The sequence below is a fragment of the Echinops telfairi genome, unplaced genomic scaffold (genome assembly GCF_000313985.2).
Source record: "Echinops telfairi isolate 266 unplaced genomic scaffold, ASM31398v2 ScPeMD7_5805;HRSCAF=6673, whole genome shotgun sequence".
Taxonomy (NCBI): Eukaryota; Metazoa; Chordata; class Mammalia; order Afrosoricida; family Tenrecidae; genus Echinops; species Echinops telfairi.
Window position 1 is genome coordinate 2,197,407 of NW_022109704.1, and position 17,821 is coordinate 2,215,227.

Sequence of the window (17,821 nt, forward strand, 5' to 3'; positions counted from 1 at the left end):
TCTTTGTTACATTACCCTTGATAAGATTAACTCTTTACAGGAGTAGAAAGTCTTTCTCTAGAGGAGCAGCTAGCGATTTTGAACTGCCAACACTGAGAAGCACAGCTCAACTCAAAACCGCTAGGCCACAAGGGCTACTGGGTAGTAGTTAAAGAGAAGGCAGAAGGCGGGAAGGGTTAGAGGAAACCTCCCAGTGAGGTCTCCACATTAGCTCAATTGGGCAGGGGAAACTTGTTATAGAGGTTTACCTGTGATTAGGGAAGTTGATACAATTTTTTCTCAAGGCATTAAAAAAAATTCAATGACAAATTGAAATGGTAAAGACTTTGACATTTTATTAAGAAACATTTTTATTTTAAATGTAATACAAAATTGCATATATAATATATATCTGTATAGTTATACACATACAAATGCTCACCTGCACATACACACATCAGAACCAATCCTTATTTCATTAAACTCCTAAATACAAAAGAGAATTCTATTTGAGCTTTTCTAAAAACATACTGTACATATAAAGCTGTCAGACAACCTGAAAAATAAAAATTGAGGGCATTTTGAGAAGAATCTAGGCAGCCCCCTACCCATCCATCCATACACACACACACACACACACACACACCCTTGCCACATGTAAACGGTACTTGGCAGACAACAGGAGGAGAATACACGGGGCAAAGGCAGGGAAGGGTTGCTACCATCACTGTTGCTAGCACACTATGCCTGACACCCACTCGGATGCATAGGGTATATAGGGTATGGCCTAGATTAATGATCACAAACCATCTCAGAATAAACAGAAAATTTGTGGTGGGGGAGGTGGGGAGTGGAGAGAGAAAAAGTGGCCCACCGATTAGAAATGACCTACTAAGTCCTAGTACCTGGGAAAGAATCAATGAAATGAAAACAACAATGGGGTCACAGAAGCAAAAGCTGTTGGTGGGCATAGGGACAGGAACCACAATTTCTTGCCATTAAAAGCCAAATTGCTACTGTAGAGTCTAGGCATGTTACCCCACCCCTCGATCTTAGCGAGGCTCAGAAAGGGCAGCACCAGAAGTTCAGAGCTATTGGATTCCAATTCACATCCTTCTTGTTCGTTCCTGGTCTCGTGTTGACTAAATTGGTGTAGGAAATAGGGTGCTAACTCAGAAGAGGGGGAAATTAGCCACATAAAATGGTAATAGTTAAGAGCCTAGCATAGGTGCTCTTGATATTAAATCCACTCCAAAGCTTTTCTGGCAGTACCAAGATGGAACTCTGCCTACAGGAGTGGGGAATAGCAGGCCATTTTCCAGTAACGCCTGACCAAGAAAAAGATTCCCACTCAATAATAAATTCCGCACAAGAGTTCATTTTATGCCATGAATCTTCTAGCTCTGGAGGCTCATAATGTCTACAGGAGGGAGCTACACATGCTTCACCTTAAAATGACGAGATTCCTAAACTGGGTAGTAGAGGTATAGAATGTCTGCCCCTTCGCCATGGCCTTTCCCCTGGGCTTTACCTGCCAGAGGAGTGGCCAGGAGGCCTCCTGCCCTGTGGAAGGGCAGCCCCATCCCTACCTCTGACACCATTCTGAATCTGCCAGCAAACATACTGTCATCCCTTTAAAGCCAGGTACTGGCTCTCCTGGGGCCTCACTCCTCAGGTTTCTCGTTATTGACTATTAGAGCACCGTCTAGCAGACACCTCTCTAAGAGAGGGGAGAAGACAAAATACCTCATCAGATCCGAGGTTGCGCATGTTTTCTCACAATCCTAAGAAACTTTCTCTATGTGCTTAATAAAATAAAATATTTCCAGGTTATTCCAGGTACTTTAGAGCCAAATCTCAAAACAAGAGAATGGTAGGGGAATTTTTGTGGATATATAAATACATACACTCAGCAAAGGGGTATTCTAAAATGCCCCTAGTCACACAATAGCCGCTGCTACAGCTGGAGAATCCTCTGTAAATTAGTCTCTTTCATATCAATAGAGAGAAAAAAATCACACAAATACCACCGATTTCTGACATTACTGAACACACACATCACTAAAACAACGTTAAGGTTAAAACATAAAGGAAAGAACCAAAACTTAACACAGATCTGACAGAAAAAAAGAACAACTCTTAAGGCACGGGGTTGAAAAACATAGGAAACCTAAAGCAAGTTCTCCCATATTTTAATTAAAAGACCCTAATTCTGGCAAGACAATTTAGAGATCCCACAGAGGTAGTGATGGGAAGGGAATTCAGGTTTATAATTAATTTCCCTGGAGCTAGGAACAAGAAATTAAGCTTTCTTTCCTTTTTGGGGGGAAAGGCTGAAGACCAAAATGCAAATGCAGAGTCTAAAATTTCTGACATTAATACTGATATTGCTAAAGCAGCTTTATTTTAAAGCAGGCAATCATCCTAGACTCCAAATTTCTCCTGCTCAAATACCAACTCTGAAACACGTTCGGGGAGTGGGAACGGTTCTGTTCCTCTGTAATCAAAGCTGGTAATAAGTTCGTTGGAATCCAACAAATCAGAGAAGATCTAAACATTTCCCAACTTCCATGGTTGATCCAGAAAAATAAGCAAAACTGGGAAATGGTATTGTCCTTAATGCACTTTAATATTTATCTTCTAGCTACTTCAAGGTGTCCTGACCTACCTTTCACTCCATGATAACACCATTGGAGAGCAAAACCGATTTCCTTGTTCTGAGGTGCTAAAAGGTCTATTCCCCAAGTAAAACAACAATGGATTCTTTGAGTACAGAAAATCTACCCCTCTCCAGCTCTTCCCGTCTCCCTCTCTACTTCCTCCCCTCACAAACTCCTCAGAGGACAGGAGTACTAGCCTCCTAGAAAGAGCTATAACCACACAATCCCCTCCCAAAGGCGGAACCTGACTGTGCTTAGAGGGGGCTGCCCTCAATCATGAGCTCTCCTAGAGTGAGTGCCGGGCCTGGATATCTTCTGTAGAGTTACCCTCCAACACCATTACCAAGAGATTCCGTTCCAAAAACAATTTATGTATATATCTATTTTTCAAAGGAACAAGCATATGAACTAATAACATAAACAGAAGACATCTGAAATGATACTTGGTCCCGCTAGTAAAGCCGAGGCTCTGAAATGGCGCCAAAGCAGCCTACTGTTAGCACCTGGTTCCCAAAGGGAACAGAGGAAAACACCACAGACAGGGACAGGGTGATCCGCGAACAGATCCCACACTCTCATCCTCACCCTTCCTGGGGCCCTCCACTGCCGTTCTTCCACCGTCCCCAACAGCCCTGAGTAACCCCCCTCATCCGGGAAGTACATTGTCCTCAGGTCGGTGGAGGAAATCTAGCTAAGGTGGCCAGTAGCCAAGGCCAATTTCAAAGCTGATATATTTTTTTGCCTATAAACTTCTAATAGCCAATTGTGGTTTGTTAAATTTGGTTTAAGGAGTTATGTTTTCAGTCTATTTTGAGCCCAAAATGATTCTGCACCTCTGGAAAACTGCAGCAAATTACTTTGCTAATCAAGGTAAATGGAGCCATGTTAACTGTCAAGTTTTTTTCCAAATTAAAAATGCATGTTTTCCCATGATCACTATAAAGAAAACGCATTCTAAATAGTCGTTCAAATTGTTTACTTGGCACATCTCCCTCTGGTTTCCTTCTTCTAATTTACAACAAAGCAAGCAAGTCTAGAATGCCGCGGGCTAAATTTCAAAGGCAATATCCTCTTGTAATGTACCCTCCTCCAACTCCTCTATCTCCATCCATGTTAATTTCATTTGAGAACGTTCCGCGCCCACACTAAGAAAACTCCGCAATGCAACACTTCCCAAAGCCTCTGGACAGAAGGAAGCAAGGGAGCAGGAGACGGGCGAAAAGGAGACCGGTATCTGGGCAGAATCTTTGGTTCAGCGCGCCATGGCCCTGGTGGATCTCATTCCCCTTGCCAACATGCACTGGGTACCTGGGAGGCAGAGCTCTGTACCAGGCCACGCTCTGGAAAACGGGGCAGGGTCCTCACCCCAAAGCAAACCGAAACTGGGCCAAGCAAGAGCCTCAGGATTCATCTCTCGCTTTTCCCCCCTTTCTTTTTCTTTTTGCATTTGAGAGGCTAACATCTAAACCCCACAGAAAGGCACATGTGTCCCAGATGATAGTGATAAAGTAAAACAGAATTTCATAAAATTACCGAGCTTGAGCTTTGTGTTACATAAAGATTATGTCTGAAAGCAAGTTGTTCTGACAACAGACTAGCCTCCTGTTTGCGATTTGACAAAACCCAGCCAGAGTGGAGTTTGGTCTCCGGACCAGACTGTTTCCTGACCCCGGAGCCTCTTCCGGGCCGCTTTCCAGCACACTGTGGAAGCACAGCCTGGAGACGGTCTGGTCTTACACACACTCCTCCCACATAAACAAGTTTCTTTCCTTCCTGGTTTTGAAAACTCCCTTGTAATTTTTTAGGCATCTGAGCTGCGACCTGCAATGATGTCAGTTTGCTAGGCAATTGCGTGTTTCTGGTCAAAGTACCTCATAACAGTTGGGAGAGCCTGTTCTTTGGCAGTGATTTCCTTCTGTAGTGCCCAAAGCTGGCTTCCTCGCTTTCTCCCTCCCGCCCCACAATTAGTTTTCTTCTACCACAGATATACATCATAAACTCAAGGCAAATTTTCAGGTCACTTGATGGTACAATTATTAAGGCTCTGGAATGTTACTGTAAAAATCTTTTGACAGAAAGTCATTATTTAAGAATCCACAACATCCAGCATTCATTTACTACTACTCTTACAGGAATGACAGTGAGCTGAATAAATTGGTCCTTTTTCTTTTGGCCCCTCAGAAAAAATTGTCCCCTAAATGTGGCCATGAATTTTCCAGTTGCATAGAGAGCTTTCCTGAGCCACAGTATTGTGCCCTGCTATAGTTCTCTACTTAAGGCCATTCTTAATTTTTAGACCATGTTTGTCCCTGGTATTTTTTTTTATAAGGTGAAAAAGGTGGACATAGTGCAAGTTGTGGCTCTTGCATGTTAAGATGAAACGGTTTCCATGGAAACTCCAGGATGAGGCTCCATGGTCTCTGGTGCCCTGGTCATTTGTGTTCCTCTCCCTTCTACTTCCCCTTCTGTGACTTCTACAGCATCTACCTCAGCCACCTCTTCAATCATGGCGAGATCAACTCCATTGGGCTGCTGCCGGGCCATGGCCTCGAGCTTGAGGCGGTACTGTTCTGCCTCTCGCTCCTTCTGGAGGAGCTGGTGTCGATATTCCTGCGCTTTGCGATTGGCCTCCTGGAGCTGCTGCTGCAGTAGTGCTCGCTCACTGCCTCCCTGGAAAAATAAACCAGGTCACCACCAGGTAGGAATTCCTGATCACAGATCGTCCAATGAGCAGACACAAAGGAGCCGGGTGCAGGCCTGCAAAGTTATGGCTTTTGATCCTTTCCCTTATCTTCTCTCCACCACTGCTAAAATCATTACCTTACTTTCCTCCACCCTGTTTGTCATCTCTTCCAGCTTTGGTTTCTTTGACAGTGGCAATCTTTCTGCTGCTTCTTTTTCTTCTTCAATTACAGTCTCCTCTGCAACCTGACCAGCAGGTACAGTTAGAACTGAAAGCCAAAAGACACCAGTTGCAGGCAATGAATACAATGTGAAACAAAGAGATTTTGTTTGCGCTTAGTTAAAAAAAAATTGAAATATGTTCTCCAATCTTATTTTTCATCTCTCTTTGGACTTCAAAAGGAGCCCTGGTGATGCTTATGGGCTGCACTGCTAACCATAAGGTCGTGGTTCAAAACCCTCTAGCAACTTTGAAAGAGAAAGATCTGCTGTTATAGAGATTTACAGCCTTGGAAATCCTATATAGGATCACTGTAAGTCAGAAGCAACTCAAAAGCAGTGAGTTTTGATTTTGGTTAGATTTTAGCATTGAGAAACAAAGAATGGGAGAAGCACTAAGAAGGCACCCTAGGAACGCATTGACCACTAACCACAAAGTCTGTGCTTCAAATCCACCAGCCGCTCTGCAGGAGAAAGATGAGGCTTTCTGCTCTGGTAAGGATTTACAGCCTTGGAAATCCCAGGGGTTCTACTCTGTTCTATACTAATGACTTGATGTGTGCAAGTGGGTGAGTGAACAAGGCTTCAGAAAGGAAAGGTATTGGTTTGCAGGTGTGGAAGCTTTATAGTAAGCCTTATATCAGAGGTTCTTACAAGAGATGTCTGACTCTGAATCTGCAGCTGTAATTAATTAGTCTTATCGAATCTGTAGGAATGCAGCCCTGGTAGTGCTGCCAGGTAAGCACTGCAAGGTTGGTGGTTCAAATCCACCAGCCACAAAGCTAAGGCGCTCTGCTCCTGTAGAGATTTACAGATTTACTGTAAATTACAGATTTACAGAACCCTACATAGGGTTGCTATAAGTTGGAACTGACCCAATGGCAGAGATGTACTTTGTCTTTGCCCTGCAGGAATAACATATCTTAAGGTCTGGAGTCTTATTATGTAAGTGTGGTATTTACATAACTTCATGTCAACTTAAAGATATAACAAAAGTGTAGGGGTGGAATCTAGCTTGTCAACAGGTCACAACCTGGTGGTGACTCCTTGTGGCATGACCTTCTCATAAGGAGGGTCCTGGGAACCCCCCACCCCCTCTGCCTTCACATTCCTGCTGGCTGACCCTGGCTGGAGCAAGCCCTGTGATGAGACCATTGCCTTTCGATCCACATGACTTTGTAGCCACCGGCCGCGATCCTCCTGCATTCTGCATCACTGCCTGTGGCTTCATGAGTCTGGAGAGGGACTTGTGGACTCATGTCAGACTTCATCTGGACTGGGCTGGGATGTGTGCTTGCTATATGTTTACTTCTTGATAGAAAGCTCTTTCTGACACATACACAAGTGTCACTGGATTTGTTTCTCTAGTCAACCCGGCCTAACACAGTAAGATTTTTGAGTAAAAGTATTTTTAGATACATTAACTGTACCTAATAAGTTGTTTCTCTTTTCAAAGATGAATGAGACAAATGTCAATACATACACACATGAAAACAACACATACAAGATATACTACATACCCATCAGAATGGCTGAAATGAAAAATGATAATAATTGCCAAATGCTGATGAAGATAAAAGAAATTGGATAGCTTAAACATTACTGGTAGGAATGTAAAATGGTACATACAGTACTGTGTTTCCAAACTAAAAAATAGTTTGACAGTTTCTATTGATCATTTATCTCAGAAAATTGAGAACTTACAGTTTTTATTGAAATCTATTCATAAAGACCTATACCCAACTATTCACAGCAAATTTATGAGAAACAGGCAAAAAACCTGGAAACGACTCAAACATTTGTCCATGTTTAAATAACTCTAGTACAGCCATACTTTGGGATAATACTCAGCAATAAGAAGGAATGAACTATTGATACACAACTCTAATATATCTTACCAGGATTATGTGGTTTTAAAAAGTCAGTATCAAAAGGTCACAGTATGATTCCATTTATATAATATCCTTGTAGTTTCAAAATACTGAGATGCAGGATAGATTATATTAGTGGTTCAAGGGTTAGGAATGGGATGGGAAGAAAGGTAGCATTTGGGATCTTTGTGACAAACTATTCTGTATCTGTACTCTGGTGGTATGCATTACAAGTCTACACACAGACAGGGGTCTCCTAAAAGTTTGTGGGAAAATGGAACAAAAAGATAAGTGAATTTACTCATGAACCTTTTGAAATCTCCTTTTATTAAATCACATAGAACTAAGAACGTGCATACACAAATAAGTACATATAAAACTGGAAAATTCAGTTGGGCTGATGGATTTTATAAATGACTATTTCCCAGTTGTGGTATTATATACTATAGCTATGCAAAATTTCAACACTGGAAGAAAATGGTGATGGATATATGAGTTATCTTTGTATTGTTTCTCACAGTTATACATGAATCTATAGTTAGAAAGGTTAAAAATAAATATTAGGTTTTACTACACTTGATCTTAGCCAAAAGGCCGAGAAGCTTTGAAATATTAGGTTTTAAGATCATGATTTTTCTAGAACAGAGAAACTTACCTAGTTGAATGGTTGAGCTGATTTTTTTTATTTTAATCATTTTATTGGGGACTCTTACAGCTCTTTTTTAATCATTTTATTTGGGGCTCATACAACTCTTATCACAATCCATACATACATCAGTTGTGTAAAGCACATCTGTACATTCATTGCCCTCATCATTCTCAAAACATTTGCACTCCACCTAGGCCCCTGGCATCAGCTCATTTTTCCCCTCCCTCTCCGTTCCCCCTCCCTCATGAACCCTTGATAATTTATAAATTATTATTTTGTCATATCTTGCACTGTCCAACGGTCTCACCTCTCCCACTTTTCTATTGTCCGTCCCCCAGGGAGGAGGTTATATGTAGATCCTTGTAATCGGTTCCCCCTTTCCAACCCACCCTTCCTCCACCTTCCCAGTATTGCTACTCACACCTCTGGTCCTGAAGGGATCATCTGCCCTGGATTCCCTGTATTTCCAGTTCCTATCTGTACCAGTGTACATCCTCTGGTCTAGCCAGATTTGTAAGGTAGAATTGGGATCATGATAGTGGGGGAGGAGGAAGCATTTAGGAACTAGAGGAAAGTTGTATGTTCTTTGTTGATATATCACACGATGGCTGGCTCGTCTCCTCCCCAAGACCCTTCTGTAAGGGGATCTCCAGTGGCCTACAAATAGGCTTTGGGTCTCCAGAGTTGATTTTTTTAAAAGTTTTACTGGCATATAACTCACATATCATGCAATTCAATAGTTCAATCACATCAACAAGAGTGGTGGAGCTGATTTAAAGACTAGTGTGTAGTCCTTAAATAATCATCTACTGGTGACAGTGGAAAGCAGCTTAGATATATGTTGAATAAAGATTGGAGCTTAATCGCAAGGTTGGATGTATAGCTCCCCGCCTCCAATGTGAAGGGGACAAATAACAGAAATGTGGGTGAAGGGAGACAACGGACAGTGTAAGATCTGAAATAACAATAATATATAATTGATCAAGTATTCACAAGGGTGGGAGGGCTAAAAAGAGAAATATATACCAAGATCTCAAGTAGAAAATGTTTTGGAAATGATTATGGCAACATATGTACAAATATGCTTGATACAATTGGATGTATGGAATGTTATAAGAGCTCCCAATAAAATGTTTAAAAAAAAAAAAAAGAATTGGAGCTTAGTCTGGGATTTAAAATCTGCTGTAGATAATTCAGGAAATCTGTTTTTCCAGTTTGGGATTTGGTTAAACACATTTGTAACAGTAGTTCATCTAGGCAAAACCTCAATTATCCTTTTTCTCCTAAGCAACTCGGCGCTCACTTATTTTTCATTTATAAACAAAGTCTTTCATGTGCCTCGTGAGCCCTCTGCAAGCACGTTCACAAAAATACCAATAGTTTTCATATCAAGAAAACTTAAAGAGAGAGAGAAAGAAAGCAAAGCTGACCAATGGGTTCCATGGTGAAGGAGGAAGACTTTTAGCTTAAGGGCACTGACTTTATGTTGGTGGAAAAGAACAGCAATAATGATTGCACACAACGAAAAGTATAAACAACGGCACTGAATTATACATGTAAAAATTGTTGAAGAAAATGTTTAAAAATTGTGGTAATGATTGTACAACTCTTTGATATGAGTGAACTTTTGAACTGTCTGATATGTGGATGAAATGCCAATAAAACTGTTAAAAATACCAGTATTTTTTTTAAGTAGTATTTCTAGAGAGAACTCATAAGAATTATACTGCCAATGCTTAGATTAAAAAGATTTAATTCCTATTCTCTTTTCCCATACAGCAGATATGAGGGGGGTAACCTCCCAAAAAAACCAACAATGGGAAAAAGCCCCACTGATGGAGCCTTCGTAGTAGTTTCCTGCCAGGTGAGCATGGAGCAACTCGCTCGGAGTTAGTGCACCCAGAGGTGTCACCTGGGAAGTTTCTCTCTGGTTATGGTGAACTTTTTCATAAAAGCAGTTTCACTTGAACCTCATTTTTTGTGATGGCTGATTTAAGAGAACAGCTTGCAGCTGTGAAATTTTGCTTCCTGCTCGGGGAAAAATGCTGCAGAAACTGTTGTGATGTTGAACACAGCTTACAAGGACAGCGCTATGGGAAAAACTCAAGTGAATGAGTGGTTTTCTCGTTTCAAAAATGATGAAATGTCGAATCATGACAAACCTTGTTCTGGATGTACATCAATTTCCTTATATGCAGAAGATGTCAACTTGTAGTGCATTTGGAGTTGGTCAGACTGTTGATAAAGCTTTCTATTTAGAGCAATGGTTCTCAACCTGTGGGTCATGACCCCTTTGGGGGGTCGAATAACCCTTCACAGGGGCCGCCTGATTCAGAACAGTAGCGAAATTACAGTTATGAAGTAGCAACGAAAATAATTTTATGTTTGGGGGGGGGTGTCACACAACATGAGGAACTGTATTAAAGGGTCATGGCATTAGGAAGGTTGATAACCATTGATTTAGAGGTTCTGAAAAGATAGCATAACTGTGTACAACCAAAAATGTCCTGATTTGTGGCAGACGGGGTGGTGGAGTAGATGGTTTTGCCCCCATACAATGCACCTGCTCATGCAGTAATCTCAGTGCACCAGTTTTTGGCAAAAAACAGCATGCCTCTTTTGCCCCATGCACCTTACTTCCCTGACCTTGTTCCATACGACTTCTTTTTGTTTCCTAGAATGAAGAGGAACAGAAAGGACAGCAATTTGATGACATAGAAAAGATGAAGAAAAAAAAAAGAGGGAGGTGCTGTCAGCCATCCAAACAGAGTTTGAAAAATGTTTCCAAGAATGGAATCGCAGATTTGACAAATGTATTAAGTGTAATGGAGAGTATTTTGAAGGTGATAAGGTTGTTTTGTAAAAATATTTACGTAGCTTTGAAAAAAAATCTTTTTGGGGGGAGGAGGAGGGTACCCTTTATATTCATCTCCTCAAATAATTTAAAAATTGTAAACAAACTCATAATCATTTTGACCAAGCCAACAATTGGTGATACAATGGTAATTATACCAATCCTTCTCTTTTCAATTGGAGATTTATTGGAGATTTTTAGGGAATAAAGTTAAGACAGAACGGTTTTTCTGCTTAAATTTTTTTACTTAGTTTTTTTTTTTTACTTCTTATTTAGTGTGAAGTCATCTTAATAGTTAATTTTTTAAATAACATATTCACATGGTTCAAAAATTAAAAACTATAAACATATTCAGTGAAATCTTCCACTCCCAGCTGTCCCCACCCTCCAGGAAATAACCTATGTTCATTTTATTGTATGTTCTGCATTTGGCCTACTGCCCCCTTTCCAGGAAAAAAAAAATTACTAGAGTCCCCTTGGCAATGAAAAACTTTTACACTACAGTCCATAATCCAAGATAAAATGTCACTGTCTGCTTTGTAATCACACCCAAGATCATTCCTGTGGCCCCCCCAGGGCGGTATCATCCACCTTGGGAAACAAGATATAAGTCTATGTAGTACAAGATGCACACTGCTCTTGTACTGTGCTAGCTTGCTCTTGTCACATAACAATATATTTTGTCAGCTGAACCATGTTGGGAGACAAGTAGCTTCCTTGTTCTGTTTTCCTTTTGACTGTGTAGCTGCAGAGTATTCCACTGTATCAAGGTATCATCATCTATTTGTCCACTCGCCTACTGACATTTACGTGGATTCTTTTTTACCCTTTGGCGGTTTCATTAGCCAAGTAGCTAGTGAGTGGTATAGATGTCATTTCTCTGGGTGTGAGTATAAACTCCTAGGGGAAAAAGGACTTGTTAGCCATGGGGTATGTGCATTTTTAATCCAGAGAGATACTGCCAGTTTGCTCTTTAGTGGGCGCATTAATTTACGCTCTCACCAGTGATACAGGAGGGTGCCTATTGCCCAACATGCTCAACAAGATCATGTTGAGAATGGTGTCTCAAGGTGGATTTCATTTGCATTTCTTTTGTTATGGATAAGTAGACTGAGCACATTTTTATATTTTTTAAGAGCCATCAGTATTTTCTGTGGACTGTTGGTTCCTCTTACTTATTCTTTTTCTACCAGATTATTGGTTTTAATTCTCAGATTTTATATGTACGAGAGAAATTAACCTTTGCCAGCCTGGCTTCTTTTTCTTTTTCAGGGTTTCTTTGCCCTATCTTAGACCTGGTATTTTCCCACCACCACTATTTGCTTTCGTTCTAATGAATATCGAGTGTCTAAGTGATTGAATACACGATTGCCTCAGTGGGCCCTCACCTTGCTGCCCATCCTGCACAGTCACAATCAACGGCTGCCCAATGCCTGCAGTAGGGAGTGCAGTTTGTAGATTACCCAGAGGGACTCCATCCGTCACTATGGTGATGACTCTTTGGCCTCCACTTCCCACCACTTGCTGGATTGATGAATCAACAGAATTTCCTTCTAAGATTTCCTCTGAATTGACTAGAGATAACAAAAATAAAATTAAAATTTTAACAACAAAATCATGGATACAAAAATTTTAGCCTCCATGAAACTGACAACATTGAGGGACAGAGGAAAACTTGTCAACAGCTTGCAAAAATCAAGCTCTTGTGTACAAAGCTACGTCGGAGGCGAAATGAAAATAGGGGCTGCATGAGAACAGTATCTTCTAAAATGTCCTTAGTGAGATGTTACTAGCCTGCACTAAAAACGGATTGTATGTACAAAAGAGCTTTCCAATATTGTTGTACGTATGCTTAAAACTTGTTTTGTAGGAAACATCAGAGACCTTTACAGACTAATGAGCACTGATTCTCCAGAGAAGGTTGATTGTGTTGAATTTGTCCCAAACATACTTGATCTTAGAACCTGTTTTTTTTTGGGGGGAAGGATTATTAAAGCCTAAGTAAGTCTGAGGAACTTAAGGAAAAAGTTAGAATCGCTTTATTTCTAAAGGAAAATGGAGACAGTAGTGAGTTGATAAGATATCATGTCTAAGTAGTCAAAGCACTGAAGAAGTTTTAATAGGCAAAAAAAGGCAGATGGCTTCTCACATCCAATATCCACAATAATAGTGGCAGCTGAGAGCTACCTTCTAAGTGTTTTACATGTACGATGTTGAATCATGATTTTCCATTTGGTTAGTCAATAAAAACCCTAGTAAACTAAGTATGATTAGGACAAAGAGCCCTGATGGGGCAGTGGTTAGGGGCATGGCTGCTAAACCCACCAGCTACCTGGACAAAAGCTGTGTCAGTCTACTTCTGTCACGATCAGTCTCAGAAACCCTGCAGGCAGTTCCACTCTGTTCTCACTTGGTCAGAATGAGTCACAATTGACCCGATGACAACGGGACAGTAGGGGAAATAGTGCCAACCACTATGAAATTCCTCTCTCCAAAGAGGAGGTAAGACGTTGCCCTAATCATGGGATTTGGACTATCCATATCAGATACATTCAGGTAGTGCAATGGAAAGAGCATTCACACTGAAAACTACTATAGCTTAAAGGTTCTAGATAGAACATCTAATTTAATCCTCATGCTAGAGATGAAGAAAATGAGACCTGGAGAAATTCATTGATTTATCCAAGATCGAAAACCAAACAAGAGGACAGTAAGGACAAATTTAATCCATTCTCCCTTCTTCCTCTGCCATCTTGTCCACTCCTTCTCATCTGAGTGGACATATTTTTTTTAACAGCTGTACTGGCCCTTCATGCACATGTCATACAATTCAGTAATTCAGTTACATCAAGAAGAGTCACAGTCATCACCACAATTCTAGGACATTTTCTTCCGTGCACTCACTGTTAGTCATGTAATTATTTTTAAAATCATGGCAAAAACATACACAACGAAACATTCTCTGATCCAACGACTTCTACATGTAGAATTCAGTGCCATTGATTATATTCTTCGTGATGTACACCATTATTAACATCCTTTTCAAAACTGTTCCACCACCATTAACATAAAGTCAATGCCCCCTAAGCAAAAAGTCTTCCTCCTTCACCCATGGTAACCATTGGTCAGTTTTTTTAGAAAGTAGTTTTCTAGATATAGTATTCACCTATCATACATTATTCCATAGTTTAGTCTCTTTTTAAAAAAGCTGTATATAGATCATCACAATCCATTCTAATGCTCCCTCTCCCTGAGCAGGGAAAGCTTTCTGAAACACTCAGATGGGAACCGTGTTCTCTCCACCCAAACGTACCTGCAGAGAGAAATCAGGAACGGCTGCCTTTAGTGGTGATGGAGTGGACTCCCAGAGGGCTTCCGAAAGATTCCCGAGTGACTAGTGAGCCTATGTGAAGTCTGCCCCAGACACCACTCACTCCAGCTAAGTGACTTGAAACCTTTTGTTTTAAATATCAGCAAAGCACGACACAGCATTCACAACTGCTCAACTCCGTTGGAAATGTCAAGACAACACCTCTGGTGCAAACAAATGCCAGCCGACCTGAAGTACACTGGACATAACAACGCAAAGGGGTGGGGCAGGCCCTCACATCTTGACCCTGGAGGACATCTTAGCTGCTATTTTGAATCATTCTATGTTAGCACCAGTCAAAACACAGCCTCGATGTCTCCCCAAAACCTGCTAAGATAAGACTAAATATTTCAATCTGAAGCAACTGGAGTCAGGGCAAACAAATGTGAAACTGCAAAAATATGAAGGAGTAACTCAGTCATTCTCTGGTATTATTCAGCTGTCTGATAATAGCACTTACAAATTTTCTTTCTGATGTGCAATGTTTCTAAATCGCTGGGTGCCTCTAATTAACTACAATTCTTTCCTATTTCATGCAAACTTAGTCTGCCAGAGATTTTTTAAAAAGGAAAGAGGGCAATGGTGATTCACCTAGCAGATATCCCTTACCTACCTGTGGCTCTGGGTGAGTTGGAGAGGGGGGCTGATGCCTCAGCAAGAGCTGCAAGAGTGGCCAGCACTGAGGTGGAAGAATTTGAGAACTGTACTGTTGAGGCATGGGGGTGACCTAGTTCAGTAAAAAAGGCAAGTGAGGTCCATCAGAGAGGAATAGAAATGAACTAAATACGGTTTATTCAACCCAAACCCCAACTTTATCCCTCTAAAATGTCCTTAATCCTGCCTTTTAATCTAAACGGGTACAGACCACTTATCAGTGTTAAATCTCTTTTAAGGTTTACGAAGTTTTTGTCTTAAAGGAGATGAAATCCATATGCTTGACAAAGTGCCACTACACCCATCCACTCCTTCTCTTGACACTGCTAATGCTGAGCACTAGCAGCTACGACAGGCGGGCCGGGTCGCCCTCCCTCCCGAGGCTGGCTGTGCAGAGCTCTCCTTGGCGCCCTCCAAGTTAAGCACAGGGAGGGGCTAGGTCCTGCTTCTTCTTGAGCTGCATCGCTCTGGAGGCCTAACGTCTAGTGCATGCAAAGGCGAAAATCTCAAGTTTCCTACGTTGCGTTTCAAAGACAGTATAATTTCAAGAGCAAAAATAACGACTGTGCACTTCAGTTCTGTCATGAAGTACTTTACCTTTCACTTTGTGTCAGTGTGCTAGTCTTACAATGTAAGTTCCAACGGGAAGTGTATTTGCTCTGGCAACAGGCATGCTCAGCTCTATGACTCAAAAACACTTATAATAAGGTGTGCACGAATCTCTAACTTTTATGACTTACGTTTCCGTATGTCTTTTACTATAATTTCAGAGACACTTCCTTTACTAGTTACTATTTAAGCGTTATTTCCTTTCAGTTCCGGATTTACCCTTCTTTGTCCGCTGTGGTCATTCTGGAGCTGGACCTCATAAACACTTCTGTTGTTAGCTGGCATGTGATTAAGCCTGGTCAGTATAAAAAGCATGACTGCTGTCTACATCTGATATTCCCACTGTTTGTTATAGAGTTCTCTTCACGTAGTTCATCCATTGTTACTAGCTGAGATCTTCTATAAATGTGTAAAGTATATACTGAGAAATTATATGTGTATAGTTACATACATACATAACTTTGTTTTTTATAATAAATAATTATACATTTATGTAGATGTGATTTCTAAATCTTCTACATCTATAACTTTAACATGTATATATAAATAAGTTACTAACTAGTAACAGCGGACTATATAAATGGCTGTGAAATTTCATCTCCTGACTGAACTCTGACTGATAAACTTACCTTCTCTTTAACTGTACTCTCAACTCTGCAGTTTTCCCACATCTATGCTTAAAGAGTCTCTCTTTCTTCTATCAAGAAGTTCACTGTAAAACACTTAGGGAAACTTCTATTTAATACTCTTTATAGTGAACCCTTCCACAAAGCAAAGACTCCTTTTTCTGGTATGACTAATATAGGTAGTCTATTTTTAAATTTAAATTTCATAAGGTATTTATATAGTACTCCTTACAGCTCCAAATCAGTTTAATCAGATCTCTGGATAATGACTGTGGAGTGGAATGAGGGTAGAGATAGCCCCATTTTATTCTAATTCTCTCACAAAATCCCCAGGGAACAAATGGTGTGAGTGGAACACAGAGATTGACTTTCAGAAGGAGACCATCAAACGGCCCCAGTGCAGAGCAGGATCCAGCTACACCATGTTCTCTCGTGTTCCTGCTTGGTGCATGCTCTTCTAAGCACTCAGTCTGTCACACCAAATGCTGACAAGAAGCCACAACCCTCTCCTCAAATGAAACAAACAAGGGACAGGCAATCCTCTGATATGTCCCTGATGTAGGTTGCAATCTGGATTTGGGTGGTTTTGTTGTTGTTGTTTATACATCACTTGCAATAAAAAAACAAAGCTGCTGTAATTTAAGTACAAGCAGGTTAAGCATCAGGTAGGAGGATGGGTAGTGGGTAAGTTTTAAGAGAAAGGCATTGCATGTGCTTTAGCATTTTACAATTCCAATCTAAGGGTGCTTTCTCTGATTCAAACATGATCACTTAATAATTTCCATTCAACAACAAAAGGAAGGTTTGTGAAACATTAGGTTTTATACTGACATACAAACAGGCACCCTGGTGGTGCAGAGGAAAAAGAGCTTGCTTTCCTCTCTAACGATTAGGCATTGGGTGGGCCACGAAGCTAGAGGGGCAGGGTAGTGGAGTAGAGCTGCCTTCATGATTAGGATGACATTAGGGAGATCAGCTGTTGCCAACATGACAGGAGAGAAAGAAGAACAGGTCTGCCAGAAAAGCAATATGACAAGCACGATACTGGTGCATGGGAACCAGAGCAAAAGATTCTCTACCCCGACTATGGCCTGCTTTGCTGAGTCGTCCAGATTAGGGTCTGGAGAATTTCAGGAACTATACTAAAGACCAACTCTAGCCTCCCCACAGAAGAATTTATTTCAGAGGACAGCACTGAATCTGCAGCTCCAGGAGAGGGGCATATCTGATCGGAGCACATGGGAGCAGATGAAGGGGGAGGAGGAGAGTGGAGCACATCCTGGCCCACCAAGCCATGAGGACGATATTCCCAACTAGAGCAGCCAGTCCACAGAGACGACCACATGGCCGGTCCCACTATGAGACATGACACCCCTCACTGACCCATAGCCCTACAAGGGACAACACCTGAGACCCAGTGTGGGAAATGCCCCCAATCTGATCCCTAAAGGTCAACAAACAATCCTTAAACTAACTTCAAGCTTTTCTTTCTCATTGAGTTTTGATTTTTGTTTTTGTGTGTCATTGCTTTGTTGTTGTGGTGGTGGTTTCATTGTATATTGTCGCTTGGTTTTGCTCTGTCTTGTTTTTGTGCATGTTATTATCTCCGCAGGTCTGTCTAAATAAGATAGGCTGGATGAACAATCTG

General features: G+C 41.1%; 1 protein-coding gene and 1 pseudogene across 3 annotated transcripts in view; both read right to left on the minus strand.

The window, feature by feature from the left end:
• Nucleotides 1-313: 313 nt before the first annotated feature.
• Nucleotides 314-17,821, minus strand: part of GABPB2 (GA binding protein transcription factor subunit beta 2) — a 30,397-nt gene continuing 12,889 nt past the window's right edge. Inside the window, exons 6-9 of one of the 3 annotated variants that reach the window (XM_045295698.1) lie at nucleotides 14,898-15,011; nucleotides 12,303-12,488; nucleotides 5,460-5,590; nucleotides 314-5,309 (exon numbers count right to left, since the gene is read on the minus strand). In XM_045295698.1, coding sequence (XP_045151633.1) covers nucleotides 5,010-5,309; nucleotides 5,460-5,590; nucleotides 12,303-12,488; nucleotides 14,898-15,011 — 731 coding nt within the window. In that variant the 3' untranslated portion in view covers nucleotides 314-5,009. The remainder of the gene's footprint in view (nucleotides 5,310-5,459; nucleotides 5,591-12,302; nucleotides 12,489-14,897; nucleotides 15,012-17,821) is intronic. The other 2 variants (XM_045295699.1, XM_045295700.1) reach the window with 2 other exon arrangements.
• Nucleotides 7,867-8,017, minus strand: LOC115871457 (annotated as a pseudogene).